We start from the raw sequence: 16,858 nt of genomic DNA, 5'->3' as shown, positions 1-16,858 counted from the left end.
TTAGAAGAATGTTAATTTTAATAAATTTTGCGATTTGATAGCAATAAACTTAGTGATGTTGTTTCTTGAACTAAGTTACTGCACACTGTTACATGACAAATTTGGCCTTCTGAAGACAGGTAAAAGAAGAGCCATTTCTAATTTCACTGTTTTACAATATTTTGTAAGTTATGCTGATTGTTATATCATGTCTAAGTAAAATATCTTTTTTTTTTTTTTTTTAAATAATTGTTTTAAAACGTTGAGAGAGGGAAAACTAAGTTAAATCCAGGTCTAACTTGGTTCCATTGGGGCAGGAATACTCCCCTAATTGACTCGTTTTAGCATGTAAAGCAAAAGTATTTTTTCAGAGTACCTACTTTGTCACAGTTAAAATAGATAATAGGCCAACACCGAAATACTGGTATTTTAGGTTTATTATTAGAAATTGCTATTTGACCTGTTTTATTGAAACAATATTTTTTTCTTCATCTTTGAACAATAAGGCCCAGTGGCTTGAAGTATGAGAAAGCTAAAGAGTGGAGAATACCGTGTGTAAATGCGCAATGGCTCTGTGACATACTGCTAGGAAATTTTGAAGCTTTACGGCAGATACAGCACAGTCGGTATACAGTATTCAGTCTTCAAGATCCACTTTCTCCTAGCCAACATCTAGTTCTAAACCTTTTGGGTAAGAGTTTCAGTCCCAAAATGCTGTTTTCTGTGGCATTTATGTATGTACCTGTTTAATCAATAGAAGCACATGTCTTATGTTATAAATAACTTAGCAATGGTTTAATTTTTGTTTTGTTCTTCATTTCCTAGATGCTTGGAGAGTCCCATTAAAGGTATCACCAGAACTTCTAATGGTATGTTGAATTATTGCATATATACAGCTATTTTTATAAGATTATACTTCAGTGTTTTTAATGTGTGAGCACATGTGTATATGGTGTGAGTGACATGCCAGAGGGAGTTACACAGACCCGACTGAATCTCCTGGCTGTACTTCTTGCTAGTGTTCTTTCTATTTTATTTTGAGAAATCTGAGAAATAATATTTTGCAGAACTAAGAACCTGCACTGAGATATACAAAATCAAGTTACTTCTGAGACATCTTGGCTAGTGCTTCACTCTTCAATTTTTACATCAGACCTTTAGAAAGGGCTTCGTATTTTTTGAGTCAGTACCTAACACTATTTGAAAATCAGGCCACATAATGTTTTTTAAGGCAGAGCACTAAAAATCAATAAGAATTTTATTAGAATATTGACTAAATTTTAAATAGGACAGATAATGTAAATTAAGGTTAGAACTACTTTATATAATCTTTTTGAAGTATTCTAAGAACTAAAACCATGGGCATATATACCATATCTTTTATAATTTAAAAATATATCTTGCTTTAAAAAGTGTAGTTGATAACCCTGGAAATAACAGCAGTGTAAATGAACAACAGTAAGGATATGTGTGCCTTAAAAAAGATAGAAAACATTTAGTTTTTGTAGTGTAATGTATTCTGTGAAACATGTGAAACATGCGAAACATGAGACAGGTGTAAGAGCTGAGGTGGAAACTGCAACTTATCTTCTGAACTGTTTCCTTGTTCTGAATATGTAGAAAACTATTTCAGTTTTTGTATTGTAAATTCTCTTCCCATTTCAGATTTATACTTGATAACTGTTTTCACAGTGTCTGTCTTGACGTAGGTAAATCCCAATTTGAGCTAGTGAGCTTTCAGTTCATTTGTACAACAGATGACTGTCAGATAACATTTTATATTGCACAAAAACATTTTGCCGTGTGTCTTGTGTTCTGGATCACTTCTTATCTCAGTTGTTTTGTATACTCTTCAGAAAAGAGGAGCTTAGTAACTGTCATAACTTAATTTGTACTAATACTTTAAATGGGGTCTGGGCACTATTTGTTGTTTTAATACCTTTCAGCTTTAGAAATAGCCACTACTATATCCCTGGGCATAAGTTTGAAATATTCTGCTACTTATAGACCCCTGTGGAATTGTTTTGTGGGCCTGTAGGAAACTAATTTTTAGGAAATTAACTGCCTTTAAAAATTGGTGTACTTTTGTATTTTCCTGAAGAAGTAGCAAAATACTAGTGGCAAAATAAAAAAAATCCTTGAAGAGATTCAGTAGGCACTATTAGTATTTAAAATAGCTTTTACCTAACTCACTTTTGGGTTTGTTACCACCACTCTTTGTGTCCACACTGCAGTTGAGCTCATCTTAAAATTGGGCATGTGACTTCTTTGTGTGACTCAAGTCAGACCAGGTGGTGGTCCATGTTTTGTCTTACGTGGCAAATGGAGAGAACTTAGGGGTCAGAAAGCCTAATTTAGTACCTCCCTTTCTGTGTTTAGTATATGGGGACCCTTCTTGCCCATGTGAAGTGAGAATCTTGTAACTTAGATCGAAAGGGACTTCTGGAGGTAATCTTGTCCAGCTCCCCTCAGGATGCCCACGTATGATTTGGTAATAGAAAATGCCGGGCATGCAGAACTGTCAGGCAAGGTACTTCACTGCCTTCATAGTAGGTATTTCTATTTGTCTTGGGATTTAAAGTATGGGGCCCTCTTTTGAGGACAGCTGTGTGTCAGACGATGTTGATGCCATCTACCTTTTGCATTTTCATAGTTGAAACATCTATCAAAAAGTGAGCATGTGCGCTTTTCTTTCCAGCTGCTCTTACTAGTGATTGTCTAGCATAAAAACGCATGTCCCTGAGAGCAGGGAACGAACCCCTGTGGCCCGTTCCTCCCAAAGGACTGTCCTCACAGTGAGGTTGGAATAATGCTGCCTATCTTTCTGGTCATGTGCCTCTACCATTCGTCATTAAATTTCAGGTGTAGATTTGAAGGTTAAAAAGGAATAGATGTCACATGCTCCTGCAAGTGAGAGCTGTGGTTTCAAGTTACTCAGGCCAGGGAGAGCCGAAAAGCTACATTTCTCTACTCCTGGGCAAATGCTCTAGTGGCTGATCTGGTACTGGGGAAGCAGGAGTGTCTATCCAGTGAGTACCTGAGCATCCACTGGAGTTTCTGTTTATGTAGCCAGGGAACTTGAGTGCTTAAAACACAGGTGCCAGTATTTTCTGTTGATATTTAAGCATTTGGAAGAATATTATAGTCTTTGTGTATTTAACAAATGGACAGGTTTTTCAGTCTCTTTCTCATTTAATTATTTGGGATTTCCATTGATGATTACCAGCTTTATTTAAAGGAAAAAGAAGTCCCACAATATTTTATTTGGTGTTCACATAAATGATTACATAACTTTATGGAGAAGCTTTGGTTAATGCTCAGCTTTGCTCTTGACTCAGTTGTGTAAGCAATAGGTACCCCAGTATGCATTCAGTAGCATGTCTTTTTCATTTGTGTTTAATTTTCTTTAATATAGTCTCAGAATATCAGTGTATAGTTTTCGTCTTTCAGAATAGAAGTTGGTTTCCCTGCTCAATTCAGATACAAACATGTAGATGATCTAATTTCAGGGTGTGAGGTTGCCTTTGAAACCAAAGCAAAATGAATCCAGTCTTCAGCCACCTTCCAAAAGAGCAAGGTAAGAATAGCGAGCAATCAGTGCCAATAGTCCTTAATTTACTTTTCTACAGAAAAAGTTCCATCCTGTGCCCTGCGAATTTAAGTAACTAGCAATGTTTTTTGCATATTGCCAGCTACTCAACTGGCAGGAATAAAATAATAACTAGAGAGTGAAGTAGCAAGAGAGTTGGGAGAGAACAGGATAATATGTCCTGTTCTCAGCTTAGAAATTTTTTCTTCAGAAGAAGATTGATCCTGCCTAATTCTCAGTCATCTGAGTACTTCCATTGGTAAAAGTTGCAAGAATCTGCTTGTCTAGTTTTACAACGATAATAATACAACTTTGGGCCCAAACTTCAAGTTTTTCTCTATTTCACGTATTTTGTAGGATTGAAGACCTACCACCACCTACTAAAAAACTCACCCCGGAATTGACGCCAATGGTGCTCTTCACAGGGTTTGAACCTATGCAAGTTCAACAGTACATTAAGGTGACTTTCATGCTTATCTCCTGTGAACTATGTTGAAACATCTGATGACTTTTCTCTTGCCATTGAATTTTTGCTACCTAAGACTTGATTGGCATACATGTAGTGGATAAAAACCTGTACTTACTGGGGCTGAGGTTAGAGTGTAGATTTATGTGAAATGAGTTTTACTTGGTAACTGTTCTGCTTTAGTTAACTGCTTCATATGTCTGTGCTACTTGTTTTTTCTTTCCATACGATTGTTTTAAAAAGCAAGAAAGCCCCTTCCACATTTGTTTTTAAATCAGCAAACTTCATGACCAAATTTAGGTGAGAAAAGTAGCGATGGTTGTACTGGATGAGACCCAAGATTATTCTAGTGTAGTTGCTATCTGTAATGCCAAATGCTTCAAAGAAAGCTGATGACAAAGCTTATGGCAGGTGAGAGATAATAAGTTCCCATGGAGATTTTGTTCTGTTCCCTAATAATGCTGTCCCAAAACTTAACTCTAAATAATTTAAAACGTTCTTTTAGCGGTATAAAAATCCAGTCATTCCTTGAACCTTAGTAATTACTAAATATTTTTTCCAAAAGAACTTCTCATTTATGTTATTTTTCACATGTTGGCTGAGGTTTGAGGCACAGGGATCTTTTTAACTGCTGACCTCAGTAGTGCCTGAAAGATCCTGCTGCTGATGTCTGCTCCAGATAATCAAAAGTAAATGAGGCCTAGTTTTGAGTCCGCTACGTCTTAGAAATATGTATCACTTTGGTGTGCTCAAAAATATCTACTGTCTATACCTAAACTTGTTTTTAAAGTAGTTGGACTTTGGAGTTCTTTTCCCTTGCAGTGTTTGCATTTGAAGCTTGATACTAATATTTTGGAACATAAAATATTTTTTAGTATATCCTGTAAAGTTCCAGTGTCAGCTCCTCATTTTCTGTCATGTTGGTACCAGGTTAATTATATGGAGAATCTGTTTTGGTAATAGCTATGGCTCACAAATACAAAAAATGAACTTCAGCCTCAAGGCTTGTGAAGTTTTATCTCAACTTGGCAGTGATGATACCATCAAGACCTTTCAGAGTTTGGATACCTAGCTGAGGCTGGATACTTCTTGAGATGGAGGGGTAATCTTTTTTCCTATATGCCCAAAGGGTTCCTTGAACATCAGAATGGAAATCTTGCAAGATCTGCACTCATAGGTATACAGTGTTTGAGGTGAACATGTATTAACTGTGGAAATAACAGCCTTTGCCTTTCATAGGTGTACAAGTGTACTATTTGCAATGTGTTTATACATACCCTGAAGGAAATAAATAGTAGAGAGGTTCAGTGTCATTGAGTAATACTTTTGTGTATCATCTCTATGCAAACCATCACAGTAAGCCAGCACAGTAAAGAAAAGTTTAAAACATTGTCCCTGTCTGTCCTCCTTGTTCTTTCTTATCAGAGAAGTAGAGTACAGAGGGATGCCAGAGATCTTCTAGGGTTTCTAATACACACAGTAGGCCTTCCTGCATTTGTGACTCCTGATGACTGATATAATAAAATCACCCTAGTATATTCAATATTTATACTTAAATGTATTGGTAGGTTTTTTATTTGTACAAAATGCTTGTCAAAGTAAATCAGAAATCCATGGTGCATAGATACTAAAGTTGTCCAAATATTTTTTTCATTCTTTAACTTTTTATATGAGGAAGCACTCTTTATTTGAAACTAACATCTATGGTAATTTGATATGCCTCACCAGTTGATTAGTTGTATTACTAATCCCTTCAGATGATGATTTGTATCTTAACTGACGAGATAGCAGCTGTGATGAATTAGTTCAGGTTTGGTAGTTTAAACCAAGGAAGAAAGGATAGTTGCACAGTATCATGAAAAATATATGTGGAACTAGTGCATTTAAAGAATAGATGTTTTTCATGAGATGCTTTTCTTTTTGAAGAAAAGACTAGCAAAACTAAGATTACTGTAGCTACAGTGTATACTGTACCTTCCATAGAAAAGAGCAAAATTATTAAATTTTCTGCTTACTTAAATTTAATAGCATGTTTCACTTAAAAAAATATTTTAATTTGTATCTTACAGTTATTTCCTTGCTTAAAAAAACCACAACCCAAACCCAAAAAACTGCAGAAGCGGAATGTAGCTTTCAGTCTTGCCAGATGAAATTTATGTCTGGAAATATCTGGATTTTCAATGGCTGTAAATTCTACCAAAATTAATCAGCTTTAGGAATGACTGTAGTACAGAAATCTATATTTACTGTTTCATTAGGAGCTTAGTTTTGTTTGATGGTGATGTTATGATTCTTCATTTTTTTCCTCCAATTTTTAAAGGACTATTCCCTTCTGATTTGTGTTTTGTACAACTTTCAGAAACTGTATATCCTTGGAGGTGAAGTAGCAGAATCTGCCCAGAAATGCACCCATCTAATTGCCAGTAAAGTGACCCGAACTGTTAAATTCCTGACAGCAATTTCTGTAGTCAAGCACATAGTAACTCCAGAGTGGTTAGAAGAGTGTTTCAAATGCCAGAAGTTTGTTGGTAAGTTAAACTAGTATCAACTTCTATAGTAAACATAAGGTTTGTTGATTTAAGTAGGTGAAGATGGCATGCATATTTAAATACACTTCGTTGTTTTGACTTCTGACTTTAGTGTCTCTTGCCAGTTTTCTAAAGAGTTCAGTTTTGAAAGCAGAGATTTTAAGTCTGCAGCAAATCTGACTAGCCTAGTTCATAACTCATGTTATGTTTAAACAATTGTACTAGCAGCTAGGTTGTATTTCACTTGAGGTAGAAGGTTATGTTGGTATCGTTAAATAAAGCTGTCATAAGAAGAAATGATGTATTATTTTTTTTATTAAGTTCTTTCAGCAGAACATTTTGTTTCATTTAGTTTTCATCTGATTGCATTCTTTGCATTAAATTAACTAAAAAAAAAAAACTTCAAAAATTTGCTTTCAGGTGATTAAATGGTTGGATGTTAAGCATTGTATTTTTCTTGTATAGACATTTGCAGATTTTTACCTCTAGATACATTACTTTTTAAACCCCAAATGCTTTTGGTTTCAATAATCTTTCTAAAATACAAATTGTAAAGCACTAAACCACTGTTGGAAATACATACAAAAATGCATTTAAATAATTAAAGTTAATTAGTCTAGTACTGTAACTGTGTTGGAAGATATCAACTTTGTGTTTATACTGCTTTTCTGTTGACAGTTGAAAATAACAAAATAGATGATTTTGGTCTGTTTGACAAAGATGTTGGATCTGAAGAAAATCTTCTTAAAGGCTGCTTATTTATTTTATGATTGTTTTTTACATAATTTGTTTGTAAGGAGTAAATATATATCATTGCTGCATAACCATCACAAAGACTTAAATCTATGGATAATTAACCAATAAACCAGCAAACATTTTTATAAATCTGGAGAAGGCAATTTGCTTGGTTCAGCATCAGTGAACTGAGAAATCAATCCATTTGAAAGCTGTTAGAAGGTAAAGAAGGTCTGGGGATTTAGAAGGATGACTGTTTTGACCTAGGACTTGAAGTGTTTTACTTGTCTCCTGAAATTCAGTAGATTTGTAGCTAATGGGCTGCCTTTGCTTTTGTATGTAGTACAGTGATGGAGTATATGGCAGTTGCTTAGAAAAATTGTCCTACTGGTTTTCTTTGTTTTATGGAAGGATACTAACACCATCTCTTGCAGGTTGTCAAAATTGTCCTTGGAAAGATCAATTTGTTCTCCATATAACATTTTTTTGTTCTTTAAACTTAAGTGTTTTGAATTAAATCTGATTTAGAAATATGTTTGACATAGCTTTTCGTGGAAAGATGAAGTTAAGACTGAAATTCCCTCCCTAATAAAAACCGAAAGATCAGCTGAATAACAAGACAAGGGAAACAGATGGAAAGTTTGCTCTGTTAAGGCTGCGTGAGGAGTTGAAGACAGTTTCTGGGCTCCCATAGGTTGTCACGGTGATGGGAACTTAAACTTAATCATTCTGCTCCTTTTTGTAGAGAATCAACAAATAAAAGTTTGCAAGTTCCTCCAATAAGTTAGAAAAATGGACTTTATAGGACAGTGGTTGTTGCTAGATACACAAGTATGAAATACACACACAGTTTTATTCTCCGAGTAACGGTGGGTCATCCTTGTAAGGCGCCTAATAAAAGTCAGTATTATAATCATGTTAGAATTAGTGTTTGTTTACCATTTAGAGTCACTCTGCCACCAACATTTTCTGATCAGATTAGATCCTGGGTTATGTGGATGTTTTTGTCTTTCATGCGTTACTTCATCAGTCTTTCTTTTTCAGATGAGCAGAACTTTGTGCTCAGAGATGCTGAAGCTGAGGTGCTATTCTGCTTTAGTTTAGAGGAGTCTCTAAAGAGAGCACAAGTAGCTCCACTGTTCAAGGTATGCAGTTTAAAAAGGCATTTAAATACTTGGAGCTTTTCAACCTAATTTTTTCACCATTGGGACCACAGCTTTTGTAGCCGAGGCCAATAAAACAGACTAGCATATAGCATGAAGCATTTGTTATAAATTTGATTTTTTACTTTATGCCTCCTTCTTGCCTAAGCATTGCTGGGATGGATCTAAGCCCACTGAGTGACTGGATCCTGTAGATGTGAACAAAACATGCTCAGTATGTGCTCAGTATACTTAATGGTATTTGTTCCCTTACAAAATTAGAACATTGCTCTGTTATTTGTAAAATGCCACTTATGGAAGGGACTTTTTTTTTTTTAACACCAGCCTGGTAGTCAAAGCACTTGCCCATAAAAATGAGAGTCTTAGAGCAAGTTTGCACTTCAGCCTCAAGGAGCTGTGGTCTGATTCTCCTTGAAGGGTGCACTTAGCACCAGGCTGTTTGCGAGGATGGTGCAAGATGGTTTTCATGCCTCCAGTTAAAATTATGTTACAGTGCAGAGAGGTATCCGAAGATCCAAGTTGCTAGAGATTCTTCAGCCTAACTGAATTTGAGATTCTTTATTAAGGCAAACTACCTAAAAAGGGTATTTTTCACCCTGTAATGAATAAGAATCTATGTCTTTTATTATAAAGTCTAAATACTATTTTTCACTCAGTTTTGCAGTCTAAATAGCAACGTGGTTTTTTATTCCTAACTGGTGAACAGAGATAATCTACTTTGTGATCTGATCACCTGTGTCAGTCTCAGTCAAGTAGTAGGATAATTTTTGTCAGGAAGTAATAAATTGGCTATTAATTAAAAAGTTCTTTTGCAGTTGCAGTTACAACAATTAAAAGTTGAAAGTTCATCCCTGTGCTTGAAGAAGCAAGGAGCATTGTTGTTCTTATATGCCTTACCAAGCTGCAGTTACCTTTTCTTTTTTTTTGTTCTTTTGAATCATAGTTTAACCAGTGGTCATTTGAAGGTTTCCTGGTTGTTATTTTACAGATGTTGAAATAGGCACACTTAAGCTGTTCAAATTTATCAAAATTGTGGGTTTGCCCTTCCAGGGAAAACATCAGTGGTAATTAAAGACAACTCATCAGCTGACAGATTTGTTACCATAAGCTGTGAAATCTAACACCAGCTTACAAAGCCTGCCCCATGATTGTGTAAGAGAAGAGTCACATGATAATAAAACTTAATGTGTTGCAGAAATCAGTTAACAAAATAATGTTTTTTTCTTATTCTTTCTTTTCTCTTTTTAGGGAAAATATTTTTACATTACACCTGGAATTTGTCCCAGTCTTTCCACCATGAAAGCTATTGTGGAATGTGCAGGAGGAAAAGTATTATCTAAACAACCTTCTTTTCGAAAACTCATGGAGCATAAGCAGAATAAAGTGTGTAGAGCGTTGTTGTCTAAAATTTACTGGTAATATCTTACTGTGTTATTCTGACCTTACGATTAGTTTCTTTCGTTTAGAGTTTGCCGGAGATAATCTTGATTTCCTGTGAAAATGACCTTCATTTATGTCGAGAATATTTTGCAAGAGGCATAGGTATGTATAAGCTATCAATGTAATTTGAACAGTACAGCTGTTATTTTGATTTTTTTTTTAAATTATTATTATTATTTTACAAGTACAGACATCTTTTGAAGCTTTCAGATAATAATAGAGGAATACATGGTCTGTCCTGCAAACCATGGAGAAATCTGAGCCAGCTGTTTGCTAGGTATTTCTAATAGAGGTATTTTATAGCCAGGTCACCGTAAATCTCTGGAAGGGTAGGCTTGAACCTGGGGCTTCAGTCCTGCGTGAGGCAAGATTACTGTCTCAGTATTCATCAAGTTAGTTAAAGATTTGGGGTTTTTCACTTTAGGTATTTTTACTTCGGTGTAGAACCCCAAGACATGCTGTATTTATTAAGAAAGACATGCACGGGAAAGTCTAGTATTTGTGGAGTGAAGTGTGTGATGGTTAACAATAGGGTCCTGGTAGTGGTGGGGCCATACTCCCTTATGCCTTTGTGTGTTGAGCAGAAAGGTACAGAATGGCCCCTCCTGACGCACATGCAGAACGAGGAGAATGTCCTTGTAGGGTGTAAACTGTATGCATGTTTTTGATATTTTCAGATGTCCACAATGCTGAGTTTGTCCTGACTGGGGTTCTTACTCAAACACTGGATTATGAATCATATCCTTTTTGTGTAAAGGCTGTCCACTGCTTTGGGAAGTGTGATTTTACCAGAAGTTTTTTTTAATTAGGAACTAATTATAAATAATTTTTTAGGATGTGTAATGTTTACTTGATAGGAGGGTAGTTTAACACCCAGAAACCTGGCTTAAATTCAAAGTGGAATTACTTTTTGATAGGAAATACTTCCGTGGTGGTGGGAGGCAGGGTTGTCAGAAAGTAACAGTAGTAGAATATTAAGCAACAGGGAAAAAAACTTGTCACTAAGCAAAAGTATTTGTCACGAGTTGCTTGCAGATGAGGAAAATAGCTTTTTACTGAGCAAGATTATAAACCCTGTTTGATAAATGCAGTGGAGGGTCCAGTAAGGGTTCTGTGTCTTTATGCATGTGTTTTATATAAGTTCTATTTTGCAGTCATTTCTGAAAGTTGTTCTTTCTTAACAAACATACATATAAATTTACTTGATGGATAGTAAAATGCCTTACTGCTTCGGAATCCTTGGAGCATTAAATCTAGCTGTTCAGCCATTGTACAAAGCAACTAAAACTTCCTGTGGATGCTGTTTTCCAGCTGTTTTCCTAGGGATGATGAGCAGTTTAAAGCAGGAAAGCAAAAATAAACTGCATCTTTTTTAGGATGTGTAATTTTATTATGCTGAAACATAATTTACTATGTTTTGTATTATACTACCATTTTAAAAGAGCCCACTTTAGCTATCATGATTAGCCCGTTTTTAAACATTTTAACGTAAATGATGGTACTTCAGCCAAAAGTGTAATTTGGATGTAAAAATAAAAGGGCTTGCTATGTATTAAATTATGGATGTTGAAGATGAAAATGTTTTGTACTTTATTTTTATTTCTTATACTCTATTTTCTTTTATATTGATATTTTGCCCATATTTTAAATAAATGTACTTTTAAATGTTTTACTCTATATTTTAGTGGTGGTTCATTTTTTTGAATACTGTGCAGCAATGGCACTCTGGTAAGAGTAAATTACTCAAATCTTTTTCCAAGCAATGTAAAATTATTTTAAGCTTATTTTACCAGGTATGTTTTAATATATGAAATCCCAGTGCTTTAAAGGGAGATCGTTGTAAATGTATATATGTGTTTTTACTGCAACAAAGAAATAGCTTGAAGGAAGGAGAAACTATAAACCCACATATTATGCTGTTGTGATAACTTTTGTTTGTATAGTGAGTTTTACTAAATAAATATTAAAAACCAGTCTCCCAAATCTATATTCAGTTGTGTTTCCTAATACACACACATTTCTAATAATCTGACTTTACCATTTTTATCAGTTTAGATTCTAGTAGATGAAAAAGTCATCCTGAAAGCATTTATTCTTTGATCAGCAAGTCATTAAACTCTGGTTGGGGATTGCAGTTATTTACCTCTTTGTACAGCATCAAGTGTATTCTAGCACCTTGTGAACCATTCACAGAAAGATTCAAAATACAGGATTAAAAAATACTTTAAACAATAGCTTATCACGCTTTTTTTTTTCCCAAACCTTTTGTATTTTTATGCAGAACCATTTTACAGAGAAGCTTTTACAAATACAGTATCATAAACTGAGGTAAGCTGCTATTTTTAGTTTATGCAAAGCTTTCTACAGAGAAATTACTAATTTCAAATATCTCTTTTGTGCTATGGCTTAAAATGTAAATCCACCTGATACTTGACCACTATTTCTGTTGCCTTTCTTCTCATGCCTCAGTTCAACAAAGTGCTTAAGCAAATGACAAATTCAAGCTGTAAGAGTATAGTGGGAGTAAATTTCAAGATGAGTGAAGTCCCACGGAGGTCAGCACTGTGCCCGTTACCTGTTACTGCTGGCTCTGGGTTCCTCAGCTATCCTGATTTACTCCTGTATTTGGTGTTTCTATTGTCAGTAATAAGGGGCTACATGATGATAACAAGAATGGTAAAATTTTTATCAGCGTGACTTTTGGTAAGGTGTCAAAATGTAGTAAATGAGTATGTTATGCTTTGGCTCAAGATGGTTTTAGGTGCATTGGAGGTTAAAAAGGTATGATACAGGGTGGGAGAAAATGGTACTTTTCCCCAAATGCCATTTACTTGTAACAGCAGTTATATGATTTTTCTTACTGTGATGTTCAGCTCTCCATAATACAGTTTCCTCTTCATTATGAGATAGATTAAGAAAAAGTCTTTAATGTGGAGACCTAAGGTTGGAAGCCGATGACATGATTTTATGCTTTAACTTCTAAAAATAGCAAAAAAAGAAGGAGGGACTGCAGTGGGAGTTAATTGTTGGCTGATGAGTTGTTGCGCAAATGACTAAAATTGTTCAGACATGTAGACCTGGCAAGTCTGGTCTCCCTTTACTGTCAATGGAGGGAGAGAGTATCTTTAAAACCTGACTTAGTTAAAGACCCCTACAGAGAGTGCTTCTCTTAACAGTTTAGCAAACTAATTTATTTATCTACATCTTTAGAACAGAAAATAGGTGAGATGAATCCCACCCTAAAGAACTGCAGTAATGCATTGCATAAATACTATTTTTTTAATGGAGAAAAAAGTATACTTTTTTTTTTCCTTCAAATACACTTCAGAATGTGTAATATTGAAATTATCTAAATCTGTGTTAATCTCTGTATGGCTTGAGACTTTCTTCATTATACTAGTTACCAGGATGCAGAAAGTTTTTGGATGCCTTTTCCTTTAAAACAAATATCAGCTGTTGTAGCTTTTGGGCTTTTGAAAATGTTGTGATACACAAAACTTCTTAACTTGAATAAATGCTTTTACCTGTCATGCATTCGGCATATCTTCTGTATGCCTTACAAACGGTGAATTGCTGTATCAAATGTAACTGCTGGTTTCAAAAAGAGATACACGCATGTAATGAGTCAGCAGCACTGTTAACTGTGAGTGAAATCAAACACAAAGCATATGAATTTGCAGGACTGGGTTCTAGAAGCTAACAAGACCTGCTAAAACAGCTTTCTGCAGAATAAAACTTAGCACTAAGGGAGGAGAGACAGAGAGAAACCAGGTTTGAATGTGTTAGCAGGTTCTGCCTCAGCAACATAAACTGCTAGACTTGACAATGCATTTCTGCCTCTATAAGAGTTCTCACCTTTTTTAGGATTAACTTCTTCCACATTTTCCACAACCAAGCAGTGTTGAGGATATGGAACACCTTTGCCAAAGACTACTAGAGTTGAGACACATGTGAATGCAATAGCATCTGAAAGGTAAATTTCCTTATGAAAACTATCCAAAATGCTGTCAGATACTGCATAGAGAAGCTTGAAGAAAACCGAATGCAATCATGGAACAAATGAACCCTGTGGGAAACGTGAGTGGTAATGCATCTGTTTCATCATCAGTGGAGACAGTGTGTTTATTTAGTCAACATACAAGTATGACTGATTTGATTAACCTTTCAATTAGAGTAAAAAACAGAACCTGCCAAGAAATAGTCTTTCAAGAACCACAGGAGCTGTCCAGAGCCAACTGGCTTGCACAGATGTTACTGTGTGTGTGATTAGTGATAGAGAAAGGGTTTGATGAAGTATGCCGATACTCGATTGCTGTTATGAACATGCTTTTTCTTTAGTGGAAGGTTATAATACTTAAGTGTCTATTTGATCCTGTCTCCTGTACTCAAAAAAAAAAAAAAAAACCCTTTCATGTTGTTGTTTAGTTGCTTGCAGAAGCATTAGGTCCATAATATAAGCTTGTGTTCTTTGTAGAAAATCTGTCCTGATACAGCAGTTAAAAAAAAAAAGATAAATATAGAATGTCTGTAATAGCAGAGACATTCCATCAGTTAGGGATCTGCTGGAAGTCAGGGAGACATGGTCTCCACTCCTTACCTTGCAGCTTGCTTTGCCATGAGTCATGAAGCAGAATTGTAGAACAGAATTGTAGAAGTGCAGCTGGAAGAGACCTCTGGAGGTCCAGTCAAGTTTTCAGTATCTCGAAGGACAGAGATGCCCACAACTTCTGTGGGCATCCTGTTTCTGTATTTTGCTACCCTCAAGGTAATAAATAAGCCATCCTCATATCTAATCAGAATGTCCATTGTTCCACAAGTGGCTGTTGACTCTAGTTTCATCCCCATGCACCTCCAAGACGAGTCTGGCTCTTGTCTTCTTTATACCCTCCTGGTAGGTAGCTGTAGACAGCAGTAAGACCTTCTGTTCTAAGGCTGAGCACGCTCAGCTCTCAGCCTCTCCTTGTGCATTGCATACTTACACCCCCTAATCGTCTTGATGGTCTTCTGCTGGACTTGCTCCAGTAGGTCATTGTCTTACTGTACAGGGGGGCCCAAAACTGTGAAAAGAGAAAAAAGGTACTGGGTACCTTGGCCTTTTTCATGTCTTTCATCACATTGAGCAGCAGACTTTCCTTTTTCTTTCTTTTCCTTTCCTTTTTGCCACTGATGTATTTACAGAAGCCTTTCATGCTGCCTTTCACATCTCTTGCTACTTTCAACTTGGGCTGAGCTACTCCTGAATAAAAAATCAACTGCGCAGTTCACAACGTGTAAAACATCTGAGTGGAGCAGATAAGCACTAGGATGGACGTGTTTAGGAAGGTTGTGCAACTTCAATCTTTACACAGCTCTACTATTAAAAATTCATCAAACGTTTTCTAAGCGCAGTTTAGTTAGTTCGCCCTACCTCAAGGCAAAAGGGTGGACGAGAAGACAGCTCTGTTGATGTTTATATATTTTATGTTTAAATATCATGATGCCTTACAGGGTGCTAGGAGGTTACATAGGCTAATGTATGTTAGGTAAGAATTACCCTGGAAATTAAGATTGAGAGAAATTTGCACTGGGAGTGGTGAAGCAGGGAGTAAAACCTAGGGTAGCTATATCCATAGTTCACATCTTGACAGCCAGTCAAAGCCTGTTCCCTCTCCCCTTTCTTCTGCCTGTCCTATGCTGCTCGCAGGAAGAATAAAGAAATACCAAAACAGTGGAGCTAAGGAATGGCAACAGAAGAAAGAGAGCACACACAAATGAAACAAGGAAAGAGACTCACAGGCTGACCACTCAAAGAACAAACTTTTACAAATTACTCCAAGGTTTAATAGGGGTAAGTTTTCCTAGAATTTCTATGGAACAGCAGTAATGAATACAAAAAAATGTTAATAAGGAAGTTGCAGATGTGTTTCGTTTTACCTGCAGGGCTGCGAGATTAAGAGCGACTATCTCCAAAATGTATCTTTTGCTAGAATTCATTCTGCAGGAAGGACTGTAGGTTACAGGCGCTTCCTTCTTGTTCCTTTTTTAATCTTCAGAATCTGTGCTAATGTTTAAGAAAAAATACTTTTCCAGTTGTTACGGTTCCCAAATGTCTCTGAGCCTGGCTAGTGCTGTGGTGTGTATTGGGCCATGGACCAGCATTTCTGACACAAGCAGTACCTACCCAACCCGTTTCATTCTGATACTAACGCTGATACTTCTTCCACTGTCAACATTGTGAGCTTGCTGCCCATCCAGGCTGTTCGGAAGAGGGAATATGATCTGTGTACCGGCTGTTCAGTGTGGAGCAGGTTACACTACCACTAGGCAGGTGGGTTAGGAAAGTGCCTTCCTTTTCTTAAAAAAGCAATCCAGTGTCTCTTTGAAATGCAACAGGCCCTTCTCAAGGGAAAGGCATGCTTGAAAAGCTTCCTCAGTGGGATATAGGAGCTTTCCCTGGAGGAAGCCAAGTGGAGAGCTACTGTCTAAGCCCTCGGGAGATGCTTGGAGCTCTGCCAAGGGAATTTTAACTTACGGAGTATGTATGCAGACAATTGTGAAGAGTGAGTGACGCTTGGAAAAATATTCCCACCCTTATCAATATGGTACATTTATTTGATCCTCGAGCAGTGTTCCGTCAGAAGGACACCAAGCTATGTCTGCCGGGGAGAAAGCATGGTAGTCAGGGGGCACGACAGATCAGACACAGCTTTGAATGGGCCTGCCTAGGATGTTTCCTCATAACAAGCCATGCCAAAAAGAAAAAAACAACCCTATTTTAAGCTTTAGAGGTCAAATTTTACTAGCATGTCAACTAAAACACTTTTAAATGAAGCAGCTACATCAAAGAGAACGGAGAAGAAACAAAGGTTTCCCTCCCTGCTCTCTGTGGCTTTAAAGGACTGATCCTCACTTGATTTCATTCAACTCGGGGTGTTGGGGTTGTGGGAAACTGCACAGTCCTTTCTGTTTCTCCTTCCAG

The 16,858-nt window shown here is 36.4% G+C and overlaps 1 protein-coding gene across 2 annotated transcripts in view; it reads left to right on the top strand.

The window, feature by feature from the left end:
• PAXIP1 (PAX interacting protein 1) overlaps positions 1–12,123 on the top strand; it is a 38,537-nt gene extending 26,414 nt beyond the window's left edge. The window contains exons 13-22 of one of the 2 annotated variants that reach the window (XM_075492377.1): positions 486–670; positions 805–848; positions 3,489–3,556; positions 3,926–4,028; positions 6,394–6,562; positions 8,342–8,442; positions 9,709–9,843; positions 9,927–10,002; positions 10,578–10,642; positions 11,095–12,123. In XM_075492377.1, coding sequence (XP_075348492.1) covers positions 486–670; positions 805–848; positions 3,489–3,556; positions 3,926–4,028; positions 6,394–6,562; positions 8,342–8,442; positions 9,709–9,843; positions 9,927–10,002; positions 10,578–10,642; positions 11,095–11,106 — 958 coding nt within the window. In that variant the 3' untranslated portion in view covers positions 11,107–12,123. The remainder of the gene's footprint in view (positions 1–485; positions 671–804; positions 849–3,488; positions 3,557–3,925; positions 4,029–6,393; positions 6,563–8,341; positions 8,443–9,708; positions 9,844–9,926; positions 10,003–10,577; positions 10,643–11,094) is intronic. The other variant, XM_075492376.1, reaches the window with a different exon arrangement.
• The last annotated feature ends 4,735 nt before the right edge of the window (positions 12,124–16,858 follow it).

The sequence above is a fragment of the Mycteria americana genome, chromosome 2 (assembly GCF_035582795.1).
Source record: "Mycteria americana isolate JAX WOST 10 ecotype Jacksonville Zoo and Gardens chromosome 2, USCA_MyAme_1.0, whole genome shotgun sequence".
Classification (NCBI taxonomy): Eukaryota; Metazoa; Chordata; class Aves; order Ciconiiformes; family Ciconiidae; genus Mycteria; species Mycteria americana.
The sequence above is the reverse complement of the archived record's forward strand: the minus strand, read 5'-3'. Positions and strand labels throughout refer to the sequence as shown.